The sequence below is a fragment of the Oryctolagus cuniculus genome, chromosome 1 (genome assembly GCF_964237555.1).
Source record: "Oryctolagus cuniculus chromosome 1, mOryCun1.1, whole genome shotgun sequence".
Classification (NCBI taxonomy): Eukaryota; Metazoa; Chordata; class Mammalia; order Lagomorpha; family Leporidae; genus Oryctolagus; species Oryctolagus cuniculus.
This window is the reverse complement of record NC_091432.1, coordinates 29,934,879-29,956,240: the sequence shown is the minus strand read 5'-3', so window position 1 is coordinate 29,956,240 and position 21,362 is coordinate 29,934,879. Positions and strand designations below refer to the sequence as shown.

The window sequence follows — 21,362 nt, the reverse complement described above, 5'->3', positions numbered from 1 at the left end:
AAACTCCCCAAGTGTCCCTCGGTAACGGACTTGATGACTCACGGGTACCTAGAGGCAGCGGGTCCCCCTACTCATTCCAGATGAGGACGTGGACCAGTGAGTGTTGACACGAAAAGGTGCTGCAAGCTTCAGACTAGCATGCATTTTATGGGTGCATTGAAGTCACACTTGCAGGCTGATTTCTCCTTATTAACTCCCCCAGTCATTGTTGAGTCAGTCACCTATGTGCTGGGCACTGGAGGCAGAGTAGCTAACTGGACGGTGGCCCTTTGCTCCTTGGAAGTGGAGTCCTTGCAGCCAGCAGCGTCGCTGGGAGCTTGTGAAGAGTGCAGACTCCCAGGCCCTGCCCCAGACCTGAATTTTAACAAGGTCCTGGGGTGACCCATTTTCAAAGCCATGCGTCAGGAGCATGTTGGCTCACATGTCCGTGGTGTCCTTCCCTGGGTAATGGCAGTTTGTACATTCGCCTCTGTACGGTTATCTGCTGTTTGAATTTTTCACAGTGAGCTATGACTTATTTGAGTTTATAAAAGCCAGGATGGTAATTGTGCCTCTGGGTCTCTGGGTTGGCTCGGCCGCATGCTGACAGGATGGTGGGACAGGAGTCAGAGGTGAGTCGCTGTTCTCATTTGGCTGCCCACCAAGGTCTGGAAGAGAGACCCCTGCATACCCACAGCTATGGCTGGAGCTGTGGCCACCGCCTTGGAGACACAGCAGGTGTACTGAGCTGGGTACATGGCCGTCCTAGCTGAACAGAGGGGCTGTAACATTGCTACTTTGTCCAGTTAGTCTATGATTGCTCCCTGGGCAGCAGCCCCAGAGAGCAAGCCCATGCAGGACTGCTGGCAGCCTGGAGCCCCTCCCGGGCAGATTGGCTGTCTGGTGAAGAGCCTTCTACCCAGGCCTGGAGCATGCTGCCTGGGTGGAAAAGGAGCGTTCAGTCTCATGAGCCCAGTTCTTAAATCTGATCCCCAACAAACAGCACGATCACAGCCAGCCCTCCGGCACCCTGCCTCCATCCAACAGTGATTTGAAAGATTCTGGACCTTGGAGAAGATCTAGACCAGGCTGACCCTCAACAGCTGGTGACATTGGGAAAGGGTTGCCTTAGCTGTGGGGAGCAACTCGGACTAGACTGTTACTGGAATTAAGATTTATTCTATGCATCTGCTCTCCCACAATATGGCGCTGAGAAGGGAGTAACAGCTTCTACACAGCTGCCTCCAGTTCAACCAATAAGCAGCAGGACCTGCTCCTGATTGGAGGAGAGCAGCGTACTCGGCGTGTGGGTAGCAGAGTTGGGATTGGTGGAAGAGGACTATAAAGGAGGAGAGAGACAACATGCACCAGGAACATCTATCTGAAGGAACACCTGTGCAGCCCCCGAGAGAGCCGACCGGCGGTGTGCCGCTCCCCCGAGGAAGTGGGGAAAGTGGCAGGGGGAACCGCCCTTCCACGGAGGTGGAAGGGACGGTAACCAACCCGGGAAGAACCAGCAGCAAACCCGGGAAGGGCCGAGCAGACGAAAGAACAGCGCAGGGTCCTGTGTCGTTCCTCCACGAAGAGGGGGAGCGACACTTAGCAGGTGTGTGATGGCGCAAATGCAAGTCAGGACTGCGCTGTCTGCCTTAGCATCAGCGCCTGCCAAGGCGGGCAGTCCCATCAGAAACCCTGAAGAGGGCACAGGTGCAGAGCGGTGGAGCTGGTTAACTGAATGGTAGCTAATTCACTCCCAGTCATTCATATTCCCACTCTTACTCTTTGTCTCATGAGCATAGTCCTTTTGGAGCTGGACTGGGCCTTAAGAGATATCCAAGGAGGCAGCGGAGTGAAGGAGGCAAGGGAAAGGTGTGAGTCTTAACCTTGTTAGCATTATGAAGCTGCTTTACGTCTGGCCCTCAGCCTTCTCATCTACAAAATGGGTTCTTGTGGGGGAGTAAATGAAATGACATCTGTCACACAGCACACAATGCTTAGCCCATTTGAAGCATTCAGTTAATGCCAGCATCATTTTCTGATCTCAGTGTTCACTTTTATAGGTTTATTTGTGTACTCAGCAATGTGAATAAATAAGTTGGCAAAATATTGATTAGGTACTGGTTAGAAGCATTGCACATGGTACAGCTCCTTCCAAAGTGGTGAGTGAGGGTATTCTTTTATTTTTTTTTTAAAGATTTATTTATTTATTTGAAAGAGTTACACACAGAGAGAAGGAGAGGCAGAGAGACAGAGGGAGGAAAAGGGGGAGGGAGGGAGAGGGAGAGGGAGCTCTTCCATCCTCTGGTTCACTCCCCAGTTGGCTGCAACAGCCAGAGCTGCACCAATCCAAAGCCAAGAGCCAGGAGCTTTTCCTGGGTCTCCTATGTGGGTGCAGGGGCCCAAGGACTTGGGCCATCTTCTGCTTTCCCAGGCCAGAGCAGAGAGCTGGATCGGAAGTGGAGCAGCTGGGACTCAAACCTGTGCCCATGTGGGATGTACTCCACAGCGCCAGCCCCTAGTGAGAGTGCTGGGACATGGAGAGGCAGGGACGTTAGGAGACAGCATGACACGAAGCCAGTGACGCCAGGCTATGACAGGTTCTTGGTGCAGGGAGCAAGACAGGGGCAGTCACGGTCTGAGTGGCTGAAGGTGGGAGTGGAGGGTGCTGCTGCAGACAGTACAGTGGTTAGAGCTCTAATTAAAATGGCCCTTGCCGAACCCTGGGAGAAGGAATGGATCGTGCAAAGGCCCTGAGGTAGGAATGCGCCTGAGGGTCTAAGATGCAGCCTTTAGGTTTCATGCAAAGGTGACAGGAAGGCAGCGACATTCTCAGTGGAGGAGTGACATATCAAACTGTATGCAGGAACAGGCTCCGCTAAGATGTCAGAGCCACTAGGCAACTGTTCTTGATTCCTCAAGAATAGCAAAGCTGGCTGATCCAGGCCAGTGTGTCGGAATCTGGCGGGGTGGGGGCGGGGGGCATGGTGGCAGGAGAGCCGGCAGAGGAGCGGACTTGACCCTGGGCAAGTGGAACGCCTCCACTCTTCCGGCACTGCATACTTCGCCCCTATGGAGCCAGAATGCTCATCTGCACACAGGCGACGGACGTAGCAGGCGTCTATGCTGGCCTTTGAAGGTCCGCTCGGAAGGCAGGCGTTGGCTGCCTGCGGACCTCTCCCTCACTGAGGGGAGAGGCTCCCTGTGCCTGAGCTGGTCGTGCAGACAGCATGGTCTGGACCGCTTTTCCGCCAGGAGTCTGGAAACTCAGGTGCACCCACGATGGCCACGTGACCAGTGGCCCCAGCACAAACCCCAGGACCTAGTCGCTTAGCAGCTTCCCTGCTGGGTGTTATCACAGCTTCTTGCTGGGGGACTTGGGCAGGTCCTGAGAGACCCTGCTGCGCGAGGACTTCTGGGGGCTTAGCCCTGGTTTGCTGCACTCTCTGCCGCCTGGGCCATTTGTGCGGGCTGATTTTGCTTTGTGTCCCTTTGCTCCAGGAAGTCTTAGCTGCACAGACAACTCTGTGCAGAGCTCTGTGAGTCCTCTTAATGAATCACTGAACTGAGGGTGGGCTTGGGACCACTTGGGACCACCGACACCGCGTCTCTTCAGTGGGAGCCTGTGATTCCAGAATGTTCTAGGTGGAAACAGCTTTTTTTTTTTTCCTTTTGCAGCCTGACGCCTGGTAAATATTTGATGAACCACCTCCCCTGTACTTTTTGGTGAAAAATGCACAGACCTTCCACTCGGTACTCCCCTCTCTAGGAGTCTGACCTAAGAATGTTATTTGAAATTCAGGCAAGGCTGTACTGCAAAATGTTCTTTACAGGGTAACTTAGGAGGCTGAAACATTATTTTTGAAAGAATTTTCTCTTTATTTGAAAGACAGAGTTGTTGGAAGGAAGAGAGACTTCCAACTGCATGTGACTTTACCCCAAAATACAGTTGAATTGAACAAACCCCTGAGACATTAATTATATGTGTTCTGTTGTCAGCATAAATATGATGCATAGAAAGGTGTGAATTGTGGTTATTTTGGAGTGGTGGGATTACAGGCAATTGATCTATCTTCCAGCTTCTGGTTTACTCCCAAATGGCCACAGTAGCCAGGACTGGTCCAGGCTGAAGCCAGGAGCCAGGACCCCAGAGCTTCAACTAGATCCCCCCATGTAGGTGCAGGGGCCCAAGTACTTGAACTGTCTTCCACTGCTTTCCCCAGGCCATTCATTAGCAGGGAGCTGGCTGGGGGGACGTGGAGCAGCAGAGTGGTGAACCCACACCCATATGGGATGCCAGCATCCTAGGCAGTGGCTTGCTTAATCCATTGTACCACAGTGCTGGCCCCAATGCTGAAAATTCTATCGTAACTAAATGTTATAACTAAATGCTGGAGGCCATGTAATCTGTAAAGAAAAGAGGCTTATTTAGCTCACAGTAGTGGAGGTTCAAGAATGTGGTGCTGTGTTTTGCTCAGCTTTGTGGCAGGCGCATGTGTGACAGTGAGAGATCACACGGCAGGATGGGAAGCCAGAGTGTAGGTCAGGGGTCGGGGTCAGGGGTCAGGGTTAGGCTTTGCTCCTTCTGTAACAACTCAAGCTTGCAGGAACTGTTTCACTCCAGCATTCATCCCCTTCTGAGGAACATACCCTAGTGACCTGTTACTCCGCACTAGGGCCCAGGCCTTAAAGGCTACACTACCAGTGCCTAGAGGGTTAAACTTCAACTTCTTCTTCTTCCTTCTCCTCTTCTACTTACTTATTCATTGGAAAGACAGAGTCACACAGAGAGAAGGAGAGGGAGGGAGGGAGGAAGGGAGAGATCAAGATGGAGATCTTCCGTTGGCTGCCTCATTCTCCAAATGACTGCAATAACCAGGGCTGGACCAGGCCAAAGCCAGGAGCCTGGAACTCCATCTGGGTCTCCCACATGGGTAGCAGGAGCCCAAGCATTTGGGCCATCTTCTGCTGCTTTCCCAGGTGCATGAACAGGGAGCTGGGTCAAAAGTGGAGCAGCCAGGCTAGATGCCGGCATCGCAGGCAGTGGCTTAAACTTCTAATGCTTGAACCTTTGGGGAACAGATGACATCCACACGTACCACTAAGTGCCCCAGGTGGGGAAGTGGTAAAATACCTTGCCATCTCACTAAGATGAAATATTTTGTAGCCATTACAAAGTTTGGGAAATATTTATGTTGTTGTGACAAGTGAAAGAATTAGTGCACAAAAGTGCATGCTTTCTCTGGGGAGACTTAAGTTCAGTGAAAACAAACCATTCCCCAAAGGTTGTATACTGTCTGATTCCATTTCTGTAACTTTCTTGCACTGACGAAAGTGTAGAAATGTAAAACGCATTAGTGGCCACCAGAGGCTAAGGAGGAGATGTGCAGTTAGTGTGGCTGTAGCAGGACAACAAGAGGAATCCTCGTGGTGATCTTGGTGGGAACAGGGTCGCTGTCCTGCTGGTAATGTCCCATCGTTTACAAGATGTTACCATGCGGGGTGGGGTGGGGAGGAGTAGGAAAAGGATCCTGGGGGTCCCTCTGCTGTTTCTTCCAACTGCATGTGACTTTACCCCAAAATACAGTTGAATTGAACAAACCCCTGAGACATTAATTATATGTGTTCTGTTGTCAGCATAAATATGATGCATAGAAAGGTGTGAATTGTGGTTATTTTGGAGTGGTGGGATTACAGGCAATTTTTATCTTCTAAACTTTATGTGTTTCACAAAGAACAATTCTTTCAGCTTTTTATTTTGAAGTGATTTTAGATCTATAGAAAAGCTGCAAAAACGGTACTGGGAATTGCCATACTCATTAGCTATAGCACAATTACCAAGGCTAAGAAATTAATGTTGGTGCAGTACTATTAATTATATTCTGCAACATCAGTGGTGTTTAACCAGTTTTCCACTAATAACTGCTCTCGTTCTGGGATCTCACATTGCATTTAATCTTCATGTCTTCTTGGTCTCCGCCAGTCTCTGGTGGTTCCTCAGCCTGTCTTTGTCCTTCCTGACCTTGGAGGTCACTGATCCGGTTACACTGCAGACTGTCGCCTCCACTTGGGTCCCGGTGTTTCCTTGTGGTTACCCTGATCCTTGCACGTGGGCAAGAATGTTACAGAAGAGATCCCGTTTTCTGTTTTTCTGTCCCCGTCTCAGGGGCTGTAGTGTTGATACGTCCTACTGCTAGTGACGCTTGCTGCTAGTGATCTCTTGGGTAGGGGGCTGTCCACCAAGCTCCTCCACTATCAACTAATGTTTTGCAATTAATAAATGTTTTGGGGGAGATACTTCAAGATTGTGCTTATACCTGTTTTTTCTCAAGTTTTTATCCTCTGATTGTAGCATCCACTGAAGAATCTTGCCGATAGCAGTTATTAGCCTGGTATTTGCTGAATGACAACTTTTCTGTTGCATACTCCCTTCTACATTTATACATGGGAATTCTTCTCTAGGGAAGAACTTTTCCTTCTCCCCTGTTCACTAAATTTCTTAACAAATTTATATTTAACAAATATATATTTATATATACACATACATGTGTATATGCCACAGCAATATTTTAACATTCATCAATCTATCCACATGCATGTACCTACATATTATCTATTCACCTGGATCTGCCTATCTACGTCTCTGTCTCTATGTCTGTTTGTCTATCTGTCTAGTTCTTTAAAGCTCTGAGTTGATAATGATACCTTCAATTCCAGCTTAGCACCTCAGAGTTTATTGATCCTTCCCCCTTTCCTTATTGATAACATTTTTTTTCTGACATCAAGAAGTTCTGCCCATATTATTTATTTACTTATTTGTTTAACTCTAGTACACACAGAAGGTAGTTTGAGAACTGCTAATGAAAATCCTTGTAAGGTGTCAATTTCACTATAGTATGGAATTTGTGGACAGTTCTTTTTTCCTTAGCCTTATAGAATCCAGTCTGAATAATGTTTTCTAAGGTTCCTTCTCTTCCTTCCCCAACCCACCCCTGTAGATCACTAATCTCTTGTTCCCGGTTTATCCTTTCTGCGTGAGTATTTCTTTGGCACAGAAGCACGTATATTTTCTTACATCTCGTTTTCTTGTATAAAAGGCAAAGCACCGTAGATGCTATTTTGCATTTTGTTGTTTTCTCTTAACACTGTCTCGTAAATCACTTTATATCGATTCTTAGAGATCTCCCATAATGAGCTTTTCTACCTTTGGCCATCAGAAAAAAAAAAAAATTAGCCCCAAGGATCAGTTTTAAAATTCTACAAACCTAGTGATGATGATGATGATAAATAGCACAGGTATTAGCATTATTTGAGCATCTCTGTGCCTTGCTCCTACTAATTATGTTAGTTTACGTGGATGAGCTCACTGAATCCTCACCAGAGCCCTGCGAAGTGGGTGTTGCCTAAAGCAGAGACTGGAGCTCAGCAATATTTAGAAACTTGCTCAAGGTCAGAAAAAATCGAGCCAGAATTTGAATCCAGGACTCTCCCGAGTCTGTGCTTTGAGAAGAGCACGCCAGCACTATCACAGAAGTTCCAGGTTGAAACAAAGCCATGGGGGGATTTTTAAGGCGTGCCCCAGGCCTCAAAGCCCTGTTGGTTGTGAGTCAGCCGCTACTGAAGTTGGCGTATCACAGATGGCAGGAGCATGGGGCTAACTGGCGGCGTCTTTGTACCCAGGAAACGGCCCCCTCCGTCTTGCAGCACCACGCGTCCTCTTCTAAGACAGGAGGGGAGAGGGATGCTAGGTCGGGCGTGTTGCCTGGATGTGGTGCTACGTCTGGTCTCACGCCTCCTGACTGTGGGCCAGAGCCGCCGGCACGTTGACAGCAGAGTGCCTTACCCCACAGGGCTGTTTGGTTTAGCAGGTCACTCGGGCAAGGCCAAGTTGCGGCAGTTTCTGTTGGAACTGTTAGTACCATGGGAGCAGGAGTCTGGCTTTTGTTGTGAACCATGACAGCCTTCACAGAGCAGCAGTGCCACTGAGTGGGTGGTCAGGGCGTCTGGCCTCTCTGTGCCCAGGGCCTTGCCTGGCACTGCACGGTCTAGGGATGAGACCTCGGGCAGCAGGCTGCTCCACCTTTCAAAAACACAGCTTTTGTGCGGGTTCCCAAGCCCACCGTCAGGTTCAGTGACTGGGAGCACAGACAACACTCAGCGTGTGATTTGTTACAGCAAAGGGACACAGGGGTGAAGGGGAGTGGAGTGAAGTAACAAGTCGTAATGCGGTGTGGGGGCTGTTGTCTACCAGGGGTCTCACCAGAGACTGTGCCCAGGGATTTTCCCCTGGGTTTGATCATCTGGGCACCCTCTGCCTAGCTTGTACCTAAGTTCCAGACCCCAGGAAGGACCGCAGGGGTCAGGCATGACGGTACTTTGTGCACAGTGCAGGCCCAGTGGGCCACTCTTAGCAGTTGGTGGGGGGCACTCCCTGAGCCTGTGTTCCCCGACTCCAGCCAAGCAGTAGCCAGCCTCGCGAGCAGCCCTGTGTAAGGATACTGACTGACTTGTTAGGCTCCCCGGTTTTCGCGAGCCGTGCCGCTGGGTAGCTGCTGCGTGGGTTAAATGAGATGATCCATGCAGAGCACCTGGCACAGGGCCTGGTATTGTGAGCACTCGCTACCCTGATGGCTTCAGCAGTCAGGGGGTGAACTGTGATGAGTTCTTGGGCATCTTAAGAAACAAGCTCCATCCATCATCCAGGTAGTCATGCATTATTCCGTCGATTCCTTTATTTGGGACATTTTGACTGAGCACCTGCTGTGTTTTGGCCTCTGGGGCCCTAATGAAGCAGCAGGATTAGCCTTTCCCTCCTTGAGGTTGCCCCCATGGGTGTCTGATCGGGTGGAGTATTTGAGGTGGGCACTGGGAGGTGGACTTCAGGGTGGATCTGAAAGCATTGCACGTTCAGAGTGGGGTGAGCGCACAGCGATCTGAGAACTTGGCCTCCTGATGTCTTTCTGTTTGTCCCCTTCCCCCCTGCAGCCAAGGCCAAGTCGAAGTGCGGCCCCACATTCTTCCCCTGTGCCAGCGGCATCCACTGCATCATCGGCCGCTTCCGATGTAACGGGTTTGAGGACTGCCCCGACGGCAGCGATGAAGAGAACTGCAGTAAGTGCCGCGGACACGGGTGCTGCGATCCCTCATCCTGTCCCGCCAGCTGCACGTGTCCACGCTGGCTGCTCTGTGCGATTCCGACACCCGGTGGCTCAGGCGTGCTCTGCTGTGGCTCACGTTCGGCTCCTGGCCTCTCCTCGCGCGTGTAAATATGTAGATGCTTACCTGCCGTTTATTGGGAACTCCACTACGAGCACCGAGCCTGAAACGTACTCTATTTTCAGTTCTGACGGTAGCTGTGCATGTGCAGTGTACTCTCCCCAGGGAGGCGATCGGGACTCCCAAGTGTAGAGAGGAAGATGAAGGCACCCAGGGCCACACGGGGTGTAAGTAGCAGAGCCATCTCGGATCCGCGTCTGGGCCCCTCTGGTGCAGCACTCACGTTTAGGTGCTTCCTTGCTCTTCTTACTTTGAAGTCTTTCAAAAAAGTATTTATTAATGATATAGCCCGTGCTGTGGTTGGAAAGTCTGCCCCCCACCTAAATGCAGGAGGTTAGCCCCCACAGCTGTAAGGGAGTCATGCTATGAGGGTGCAAAGTTCATCCTGCTCTGGGGTTTGGAGGCGGGGGCCTTTGGGAAGGGACTGGATTAGATTAGGTCAGTTAGGATGGTGGTTGGATCCTGGTGGCTTTGTGAGAGATAGGTGCTCCCTGTCTTTTGCTGTGTGGTGCTTGGTGCCACCCTGGGACTCTGCCACCAGCCCCAGTGGCCAAACCTGTGGGAGCTGCCGGATCTTGGACTGGACTCCCAGAACCGAGAGCCAAAATCAGCCTCTTTGCTCTATCAGGTTAGGCTGCCTCAGATATTTTGTGATGTAATGGAAACTGAGGAACTCTAAGAAGACTTTCTTGAGAAGAAGGTCCAAGTCATGGAGATGAAGCTAAACAGCCCCTTGACTATGACCGCCGTGATTTGTTTACCTGCTGTACAATGTCCTATGATATCAGCGTATACCTAGACACACATGTGCACACACACCCCGCCCCCATCACGCTCACTCTACTGCACCTGGCCTGTTGGCAGTCTCAGGGCTTCCCTTCCCCCTGGGTCCCTGCCGTCCGTCTTTCCCAGCATCCCCCTGTCCACAGTGGCTCCACATACAGCAGCTCAGGGACCTCCACGGCGTCTCTCCCACCTTCAGTGTCCTTCCAGCTCTGCCAATGAGTTGCTTTGTAGCTGCCGTGGGTCCCTCTGGTCAGAGATGCCTCCTCTTTCCTCTCTCCCCAGATATTAGACCACCTGAGCCTTCATAATTTCCTATTTTTTTTTTTTTAAGGAAGTTTTAGGTTGACAGCAAAAATGAGGGGAAGACACAAATTTCCCATAACCCCTGCCCCTACCCACACACAGCCTCCCCCTGGTCAGCATCCCCTGCCGCAGAGGTGCACTTGTCACAGTCGGTCAGTCTGCACTGCAGCACGTGGTCACCTGACGTCTGTCCTTGACATTAGGGTTCACTCTCTGTATCGCGCATCCTATGACTTGGACGATAGCATCACGACACGCATCCACCACTGTAGCATTGCTCAGGAAGGTTTCTCGGCCCTGATCTTCCGTGTGCTGCCCGTTCCTCCTTGTCTACCCTCGTTACACAGATTAATAACAGTTTTTGTCATCTGGTTATTGTAAAGAACTTGCAAAATATAAAAAAAAATGAAGTATAAAGAAGACAAAATTGCCAATAACCATGTAAATTAAAATGAGACACTGTTAATGCTTAGGTTATTTGGTGCCAGTTTTCTTTTTCCCTTCCTCTCTCTCTCTCTCTCTCTCTTTCTCTTTCTCTTTCTCTTTCTCTCTCTCTCTCTCTCTCTCTCTCTCTCTCTCTCTTTCTCTTTCTCTTTCTCTTTCTCTTTCTCTTTCTCTTTCTCTTTCTCTTTCTCTTTCTCTTTCTCTTTCTCTTTCTCTTTCTCTTTCTCTCTCTCCCCACACAGACACACACACACATACTTCCCAAAGTTTGTTGGACTTTTTAATGGGGTGGGCGCTGTGATGTGGTAGGCTAAGCCTCCACATGGGGCACCTTTCTGAATGGGTGCTAGTTCCTGTCCCAGTGGCTCTGTTTCTGATCCATTTCTCTGCTATGAAAGACAGAGGAGACAGAGAAGGGGGCGGGGGGGAGAAGAGGATGCCGGCACTGCAGGCGGTGGCTTTTACCTGCTATGACACAGTGCCAGCCCCGCTGTGACTGTTTTCCCATGTGATTTTTCCCCTATACATACGTTTCAGTGACTTTGGTGGTGGTTTTGCTCAATTGATTCTCCCTAGTCTGGTGGTTCCACTTCAGGTCCCAGAGGAGGCGGGCAACTCCGCGCTATTATTGTGTCCTTGCTGGGAGAGCCCATAAACCACAGCTGCCTCGCAGTAGGGGCAAAGGACGTTTACAGCTCCCGTGTAACTTCTCCTGGGCCTTACTGGGTCCTCCTGGTACAAGTAGAGAAGCCTGGCACAGCCACCAGGGTGTTGTGTGGTTAGGAGAGTGACCAAAACCCAGGGTCGCAGGGAGCATGCGTGCAGCCGACAGGGCAAGAGCCTGGGTGTGGGGCTGTGTTCTGCTCTAACGATGCCTGAGTTGGGCTCCCTGCATGGTGTCCTCGTCCCTCAGTGGGGTGTGCCAAGAGCCAGTGTCCTCCAGTTCCTGTGAGGATCGGATGTGTGATATCCAACATGTGTTTGGTATCTTGGCCGGCCCAGAGTAATTGAATGAAGAATAAATAGTGATTTAAAATGAAACCATGAGAGATTAAAGGAGGACCATTTCTACTAGAAGTTTGCCTTTGGCTCTGGGTCTAGAGGACATTCTTTTGCGTTCCATTTAGTCCTCCTGCCTGATCTCCGCTTCCTGCTGTGCACGGGGGATCTGATAGTCTAAGTGAGAAATTTTACACAAATACGCATATTTATATATATTCATACATCCGTATAGTAATTTCATGGTAATAAAAGCCAGGCGTGACGCATTATAGGGTGTACGTTCAAAATGATTGTATCATCCTTTGCACCCCCTTTCAGAATTGGAAACCTTGAGTGATTTAAATGTTCGGATATTGATGTTTGCCAACCTGAGTACAATTATATCCATTGCAGGCTATGTCAGTGGGGGTTAAGCCAGCATTTTCCACGTGCATAGGTGCCATTTATAAACAGACTCAGGGGCAAGCGTGGGACAGCAGTTAGGTCGCCGCTTGGAACACTCACCTCCCCTGCTGGAATGCGTGGTTCACGGCCCAGCTCCGCTTTCCTGTCCAGCTTCTTGCTGGTGCACACTCTGCGGGGCAGCGATGATGGCTCAAGTGCTTAACGCTCTTGGGAGACCCGGACTGAGTTCTGTCCTCCCGTCTTCAACACTGGCTGTTGCAGACATTTGGGGAATGAACCAGCAGATGGAAGACATCCTGCCTCTCCCTCCTTTTCTCTTCTCTTAGCGGCTGTTCTTCAGTGAGACAGAATTTTGTTACCTCAGCTCCCTGATAAAAGTACAGTTCACACAGCAGAGGGAGAATAAGTGGTTGATTCTCTCCTGCTGTCCACCGGTTTTTAAAATACTAAGTTAAAAGTCACTCTTTGTATTTACTTCTCAATTTTTATTTGTGTTTCTTATTTTACCTGCAGATGGTGAAAACCCCCGAGACGATATTTCCATTTTTGCTTTATACTTTTGAATATACTGTGTAAGAACGCCAGTGGAGAACATCGTGTTTACCCAGACTTTCGCCATTCTAGTTGCTCTTCCGTTCTCCCTGATGCTCGGGTTTCCTTCTGGTATCATTTGCCTGCTGTCGGAAGAACTTCCTGTGGCAATCGTACATCATACACAGCCGCTCTGCGAGCAGCAGATTCTCCTGGTTTTCCTTCGTCTGAGAACGTCTTTATTTCACCTTCACTGCTGAAGGATGTTTTTACGGCGTCTAGAATTCAGGGTTGACAGTTCTTTTCTCTAAACACTTTAAATGTGCCACTTCCTACTGGCTTCTGGGGCTGCCCAAGAGAAATGTATAGTCATTCAAATTGTCCCCCATAGTTTCTCTATCATTTTTCTCTAGACGCTTTGAAGAGTTTTGTTTTTTTTTCCTGTCTTTAGATTTCCATGCTGAGATCACCATGTGGCTGGGTGTGGGTTTCTTTGAGTTTATCCTGTTCAAGATTCTCCGAGCTATTTGAAACTGTAGGTTTTCTTCTTTCACTGTGCTTGGTGTGTTTCAGCTATTATTTTTAAGGTTTTTTTTAAAGTCCTATACTCTTCTTTCTTTACAGGATTCTAATAACAACAATGTTAGATCTTTTGTTGTTGGCCCATGGGTCCCTGCGGCTTTGTTCATTTTCTAAAACATTTTTTTAAAGGATTTGTTTTATTTATTTGAAAGGCAGAGTTAGAGAAGAGAAGAGATGAGAAGAGATTGATCTTCTGTCTGCTGGTTTACTTCCCAAATGGCTGCACAGCTTAGACTAGGCCAGGCCATAGTCGGGAGCCTAGAACTCCATCTGGGTCTCCCATGCGGGTGGCAGGGACCCAAGCACTTGGGCCATCTTATGCTGCTTTCCCAGGTGCATTACAAGGGAGCTGGATCAGAAGTAGAACAGCCAGGACTTGAACTGGTGCTCAAACTGGGTACTGACATCGCAGGCAGCTTAACATGCTATTCCCCAGTGGGGCCCCTGTGTTCTTTTTAAATCATGTCTTAAGATTTTATTTGAGAGGTAGAGTTAGAGACAGTGAGAGGGAGAGACAGAGAGAAAGGTTTTCCATCCGCTGGTTCACTCCCCAAATGGCTGCAACAGCTGGAGCTGTGCTCTGATCTGAAGCCAGGAACCAGGAGCTTCTTCCGGGTCTCCCACACGGGTGCAGAGGCCCAAGGACTTGGGCCATCTTCCACTGCTTTCCCAGGCCATCGCAGAAAGCTGGATCGGAAGAGGAGCAGCTGGGACTAGAACCAGCATCCATATGGGATGCCGGCGCTGCAGGCAGAGGATTCACTACGCCCCAGTGCCAGCCCTGAATCATGTCTTTTCTTTTTATTCAGGTTGGATCATTTCTGCTCACCTCTCATCAAGTTCACTTCCTGTTCCCGTTGCTGGGTACAGTCCGCTTTTGGACCCATCCGGCGTTGGGTTTTGTTTCAGTATCAGTTATTGTATGGCTTAGTGTTCAAGCTTCCCTTAGGTTCTCCTTTCAATTTTCTGTTTCTTTTTCTCTGAGCTTCTGCGTTTTTCCATTTATTTTGAGAGTGTTGGCGGTTGCTTCTTAGAGTATTTGTGTAACAGCTGCTTGCGCATCTTTGCCACAGAATTCTGGCATCTGTGTCATCCTGCCCGTGGTGTCTGTTGATTCTCTTCCCCAGGGGAATAAAAATTTTCCTGGTTCTCCCTGTGACAAGTAAGTTTGGAGAATGTTCTGGATGTTTTCCCCTGTGTCTTATTTAAATCCTATAGAGAATGCTTATATTTTTGTCTTAGTGGGCAAATGACCCCAATGGGCCAGGCCACGAGTTTCTGCCCTGTGTGGGCTGCGCTTGCAGCCATCGCCATACCGTTCTTGTAGTGCTGTTTGGATCTGCCCTGTGCGTGCACCGCCCAGCCCTCGTGCCTGAGTTCAATTCTGAGTGCCTTCTAGGCACCGATCCGTGTGTATGTGGCCCGAGGATCAGCCTAGGAGTTCATAAGGACTTCATGCCATTGCTGTCCTGAGCTCTTCCTTCCCTGTGATATCTGTCCCCCCCCCCCCCCCCCGACGTCCTGGGGCTCCAAGAGGGGAAAAATGGTGAGTTCACCATTTCCGCAATAGTTCAAACTTTGATCTTCTTCCCGAGTTGGCCTGCGCCAATTTGCTTTTCCAAAGCTAAAAACAGCTGCTGCCTGCATTCCATGTAGGTTTTTAAAGCAGCATTCAGTGGGTGAGCTGGGGGCGCCGTCACCTGCATCTGATCTGAAACCAGCACCTCTCGTGAGCCAGGTTCAGCCACACACACAGAGAGGCAGCCAGGCCCCATTTGCCCTCTCCCTCCCCCCATGTCTTGCAGAGGGGATATGCATCACACTGTAAGGTCACAGACATCCCGCCTGAATCCCACGGATCCTCTAGAGCCAGAGCACAGGAAGCTCGGGACTGTGGAACATGTTAATGACCCCCACAGGGAGGCAAGCTGCCAGGGCCACAGTGTGGGGACTGCCTCAGGCCCAAGTTTACCCATAAAGAAATTCTAAGAACAGAAATGTTAGTGGATTGAGATTGTAGATTGAGAGAGATGAGACAGATCAGCCAAATACCATGCAGGGACCTTGTTTGAATCCTGACTCAAGTGAACCAGTTGTTTAAAAACATTGAGATGGGGGCCAGTGTCCTGGCACAGCAGATTAAGCCACCACCTGCAACATCGGCATCCTGTGTGGGCACTGGTTCAAGTTCTGTCTGTTCCGTTTCTGATCCAGCTCCTTGCTAATGCTGAAGAAAGCAGTGGAAGATGGCCCAAATCTTTGGGCCCTGCATCTATCTGGGAGACCCAGCTGGAGTTCCAGGTTCCTGGCTTCAGCCTTGCCCAGCCCTGACTGTTGTCACCAATTGGTGACTGAACCAGTGGCTCTCTCTGTAACTCTGCCTTTCAAATACATAAAATAAATCTTTAAAAAATAAAAAAATGACATAATTGGGGACATCTAAATTGTGGTTGGATATTTGATGACATTAAGGTATTGTTGATTTTTAACTATGAGAATGGTACTATTCTTTATTTTTTTAAAATGTACTTTCTGAAATGTATTCATGTTTTATTTCTAAAGTGTATACCAGAGTATATAAAGATAAAAACATGTGATATCTGGGATGTGCTTCAAGCCGGTTCCATCAGTAGAGGGGGTAGTGGGTGGGAACAGGATTGAAAGAGCATCAGTGACTTGTTCATTGTTAAAGCCAGGTGATCAGTACATGGGGGTTATTAAAAAGGTCTCTGATTTGGCCTGTGTTTGAAATTTTCCATAATAGGATGATAAGAAATAAAAGAGTGGTTTTACTGGGTGACATATTTTAAAAATTGTTTTATGTCCTATTTTCTTTTTTTGTTTACAAAGTGTAGAGACACAGAGAGAGAGACAGACATCTTCCATCTGCTGTTTCACTCCCCAGGTGCCTATAACAGCAGGGCCTGGGCCAGGTTGAAACCAGGAGTGCAGAACTCAGTCTGGGCAACCTCCGTGGGTGGCAGAGACCCAAGCACTTGAGGCATCATCTGCCACCTCCCGAGGTGCACATTAGCGGAAAGCTGGATCAGAAGCAGAGGCAGGACTCAAACCCAGGCTGTTTGATCTGAGAAGTGGTCATCCCAAGTGCGGGCTTAACTGCTTCACCAAATGCCTGCCCTGAGGGTGATATCTTGACTTTAACAGATAACTAGAGAGCCATATTTTTAAAGCACTTCGGTCTACAGATGTGTACTTTCTCAGCATTGCATTTATTTTACACTAAGGAGTAAGGATAAGCAAGCACTGGTATTTCCTTTTAGTATCACAATGTTGAGATTTAGCTCTTCATTTTCTTCCTTTCCCCCTCTGGCCGGATTTGCCCTTTCTTCCTTGTCCCTTGTGCTCAGACATCCCCAGCTGGTGGTGAAACCCTAACATAGGGACTCTAGGCAAGACTTGAGATGGCAGAGGGTCTGGGTGACTGCCACAGGAAATTGACTCAAGCTGAGGATCTCGTATTGATGCTTTCAGAGTAGCTGTGCTCAGAAAATCCATGAGGCCCTGGACTGCATCTCTTCTACTGAGGACAAATTCTTGCCTGTCCCCATGAGCACAACAGAATCGTCCTACTCGTGTTTGTTTTGCTCACCCCACTAGACTGTCCTGTCTGTGGCTCTACTCATACCAGTCCAGATTCCTGTCTCCCTCTCTTGTTCACTCCTCAGCTGCCCCATCCGTTGTTGGCGACAGGAAATGCACCTTCTGTTGGGTGGACTGGGTGAACTGGGAGTTGCAGGGCCATCTTCCTCGCAGCACTCCAAAGGCATGGCATCAAGTTCTCCTCAAGGACTCTTGGATGACCTGCTTAGGTTTCCTTAGGAAGCATTCCTGGTTGGTTAAGGCTGGGCTGAGTTGTCCCCCTGTAGGTCCCCACACTCCCCTGGGCCTGCCTCCCCGATCTCCTACTCTTCCCCACCCCTTGCCTCTTCCTTGATTTTCTGTCTTTGCTGTGACATTGACAGCCACAAGGTGGTATCATAGGGGCTCACAGCTGTACTCCCAGTGCTTAGCCTTAGCATGCAATAAGTAAACATTGAATAGGTAGCACTGCCTATACTTGATCTTAATGGTCTGTTGTCCTGTGCATCCTCCCCATGAGAATGTAAGCTCCTTAGGGACTGCGCTTTGCTTTATCTTCATTGCTTACTCAAGTGCTTTATTTAAAGGCAGTACTCACGGCGCCTGGGTTCTAGTCCCGGTCGGGGCGCCGGATTCTGTCCCAGTTGCCCCTCTTCCAGTCCAGCTCTCTGCTGTGGCCCGGGAGTGCAGTGGAGGATGGCCCAAGTGCTTGGGCCCTGCACCCGCATGGGAGACCAGGAGAAGTACATGGTCCTGGCTTTGGATCAGCGCGGTGTGCCGGCCACAGCGCACCAGCTGCAGCAGCCATTTGGGGGGTGAACCAACGGAAAAGGAAGACCTTTCGCTCTGTCTCTCTCTCTCACTGTCCACTCTGCCTGTCCCCCCCCCAAAAAAAAAAAAAAAAAAAACAATACTCAATAAAAGTCTGTTGAACATGTGAACCACCAAGTAACTGATTGAAAGAAGGGTTAAATGAGGAGGACAGATTTGGGTCGGCGACCCTGCCCCAGTCCCTCCCAGCAGTCAGGATATGTTCCTAGCATATGGATATCTGGACCCTTGTGTATGTCTTCCAATGTATAAGTATTTTTAGGCCTTATATTGTTCATTAGTCCCAGCTCCTACCTTCTTTCTGTGCCTCCTCCCACCGTCTCCATGCCGGATGCCATGCATCGTGCTGCAGGGGGTACAGAGATGAGTCAGAACCTGGAGTTCTTGAGCTTGTTCTCAAGCAAGGGAGACAGTAGTCCTCGTACGCCGAGAATTACAGTGTGGAGTTGACGTTAGTGCTGTGGGGATCAGTGATTATTTCCCTCCAGGCTCATCGGCTGTTGCAGGAGGTGGGCCCAGGAGCAGCAGTCTACCGTGTGGGCATTTGTTGTAGTGGTTAAGGTGCCAGTGGGGATGCCCACATCCCATACCGGAATGCCTGGATTCAAGTCCCGGCTCTGCTCCCAATTACACTTCCTGATAATGCACACCCTGGGAGGCAGCAGATGATGGTTCCAATAGTTGGATACCTGTCAGCACCCACATGGGCGACCAAGGTCAACTTCCTGGCTTCAGACTTTGGTCTGACCCAGCCCTGGCCATTGCAGGCATTTGGGGAGTGAACCAATGGATGACAGTTCTCTCTGTATCTCTTTCCTTGTCTTTCCAACAAATAAAATGAGCAAGTCAATTAAAAGTTTAAAAGCAACAAAAGTTGGCAGTGCAGTCCCATGGGCTGTTTCAGGCTTGGGGCCCACGAAGAGGCGGGGAAGCCTGCAATCACTGAGCCCTGTGTGTATATGTGCTTCTGTGTGGATGATCTCATTCTGGGGAGGCTGTATTATTGCCCTTCTCACAGATAAGGCAGTGGAGACATGGGAAAGTTAAATAACTTGCTTAAGTAACTTAGTTGCCAAGTTGGGCCATTAGCCTCAACAGTATGAGTCCAGAGTGCAGACTCTGAGCCACTACACTGATATACAGCCCCAGGGGTTATAGTCATAATCTGCCAGGGTTGGGCACCTGCTGTGGGCCACATGCTGTCCTCCATGCTTGCCTGCATTGGTTCATTTAATTTTTACTCTGTCTTATGACGTAGTCCCTATTTTTATTCTCACTTCGCAGATGAGAGAATCAAGGCTTGGAGAAGTTAATCATACAGCTAGTGAGCAGTAAGGCTGAAGTTGAGTCCAGGTGGTCTTCGCACCCTCACTCGGAACCACTGCAGCAAAACATGTGCTTCAGTTGAAAGACTGGGGCATGCCACGAGAAGTTAATATCTTGGGGCCGTATTGATATCCAGGGAGGGGCAGTTAATACTGAGCAGGCAGGTGCAGATAGAGGAACATCCATGAGGGCTGATGCCTGGTGTGCTGGGGCGTGGAGGCACCTTGTCGGAAGTGGGACTACAAAAAGGAGTAGTTAGGGAGCAAGGTGGATAAGCAGGTGTTTGAGGTCTGGAACTTTCTGACAGTGGAGTCCAGGCAGCGTCTGGAGAAGGGGGTGCTGATTGTTGGAGGGAAAATTTGGAGAGATGTCCACAGATGGGTGGTGATTGAAGCACTGAAATTGGACTTGTTCCCTGGCAGTGACAGATTTAGGTGTTGGACAGGGGATAGCCATGCCCAGGAAGCCGTCACAGGGGAAGCAGCAGCAGTCAAGAGCAGTGATTCCGACTTCTGCAAAAGGCCTGTGGGGACTGAATTTTAAAATCATGCGAGTCTTTGGAAGTAGGTCAAAGGCAGGTGGGTGCAGCACAGTTGTGTCTCACCGGCTTGCTCGGAGGGGCAGCCTTTGCCTCCTGCAGACAACGAAGAGATCTGAGCTCCAGAACATGGCTGCACACAGGTCTTGCTCTGTCCTGGTGGGTGCAGGGCTGCTGTGCCAGGCCGTGGTGGCCCTGGTGCTGGGCCAGGTCCTGCCGAGCAGACTTTGACAGGGACGTAAGAGCTTGGGGCTGCCACAGACAAACCAAGGTCAGGTGGCATCCTTTCCAAGCTCCAGCATGGCTGGGATGGTCCCCTAAGGTCACTCAGTGGGCTCAAGTTTCTTGGGCCAGGCACCCTCCACTCTGGAAAAGAGGAGGGCTTGGTGCAGCTCCACCTCTCCCCAGCTGCCTGGTTTCCAGGGAAACCGGGGCTGGGAAGCCAAGCCCCCCACCGGAGGCCATGAGGTTGGAAAGTGGGGTCACCACAGGACAGAGGAGCAGGTGGGAGTTGTGGGGGCTGGCGACAAGGAGTCCCTCGTGCTTGTGTTTCATCAAGGGCCCTTTGAGGTGGGAGAGGGGCCGCGTCACAGACTTTGAAGGAATGAAAGCAAACATTCCCGAAGTCCCGCGGAGACAGGCTGCCTCGTTTCCTGTCTGGAAGCCGGTCAGTTGGCCGCTGGGTGACCGCAGCATTCCCCTGGCCGTCTCCTTTAGATGTGGCTGAAATGGACGCCTCCGGTTTAATGGCCCACTGAGCAGTTCCCTTGGAGAACTTGGAGAGCCCAGCTGGGGCTGGGAAGCAGCTCTGTGGGAGCCCGGGCTTCCAGGGGTGATAACCAGGGAGCTTCTCAGCCTGCGGCTGGGCTTCTGCCGTTCACTGTGCAAACGGTTTCCTGCACCCTCGGCACAATCAATGCAGGGAAACACAGTGTTCATCTCCCGGGGAACTGAGCTGAGCAATGCAGTTCCCAGGGCCTGGGAAGTCCTGGCAGGGACAAAGCGCACACAGGTGTGTGGGGACCGTGGAGTGCTACCAGACACTGGGACAGAGCATCCTGACGCATGCGCAGTATGAGCTGTTTGTTGAGCAGTCCTCAGGGTTCTGGGCTGGGAAACCCCTAGGACCTGAGCCCTGTGTGCCCCACGCTCACAGTGTCCTCTGCCTTGTCATGTGTGCTCTGAGACCTGGTGGAGCCCAGAGCTTAGCGACAAAGGCCCTGGAAGTCACGCGAGCAGACTTGAGCTGGCTGGGGGGTGGGGGATGGGGGTCGTCTCTGGGGGAGGTGAGTGAGTCGGCCTCATGCCCAAGCGTGTATGTCACTGCCAGGAGTCTCGCGATGTTTTGTGTCTTGGCTACAGCAGCACTGACCATTTTTGGGGACAGCCCAGGTGCAGCCTTAGAAACTTGATCTTTAGACTGGCTGCCGTGCATGGTTGCCTTTGTTTTCCTTTGTAGAACCTTCTAGTCTGTTTGGACCCTGTTTGGTCCCTATGCTGTTGGAACTCCTGCGGTTGTTTTTGTAGCTCTCCTGTCCCTTCCCATAGCTGTTGGCCTTTATTTCTGGCTGCCAGCCTTTTCCCAGGGTGGTGAGTGGTCTAACCCCTCCCTTCTTATTTGCTTTGTCCTTGGGCACTGTAGGTCAGAGTTCGCTGGAATGTGCGTAAATGAGAAGCATAGACCCGCAGGCAGTGAGGGCCCATCCCAGGGGAACTCGTGGGTCTTTCCAGGCAGGAACACCGTGTCAGGAAACACCATGCC

At 50.2% G+C, this 21,362-nt stretch overlaps 1 protein-coding gene across 3 annotated transcripts in view; it reads left to right on the top strand.

Moving 5' to 3' along the window:
- The window catches only part of LDLRAD3 (low density lipoprotein receptor class A domain containing 3), a 263,215-nt gene that overhangs the window by 118,215 nt on the left and 123,638 nt on the right, over positions 1–21,362 (top strand). For all 3 annotated transcript variants that reach the window (XM_051852337.2, XM_051852329.2, XM_051852333.2), the window contains exon 3: positions 8,962–9,087. In XM_051852337.2, the coding sequence (XP_051708297.2) occupies positions 8,962–9,087 (126 nt within the window). The remainder of the gene's footprint in view (positions 1–8,961; positions 9,088–21,362) is intronic.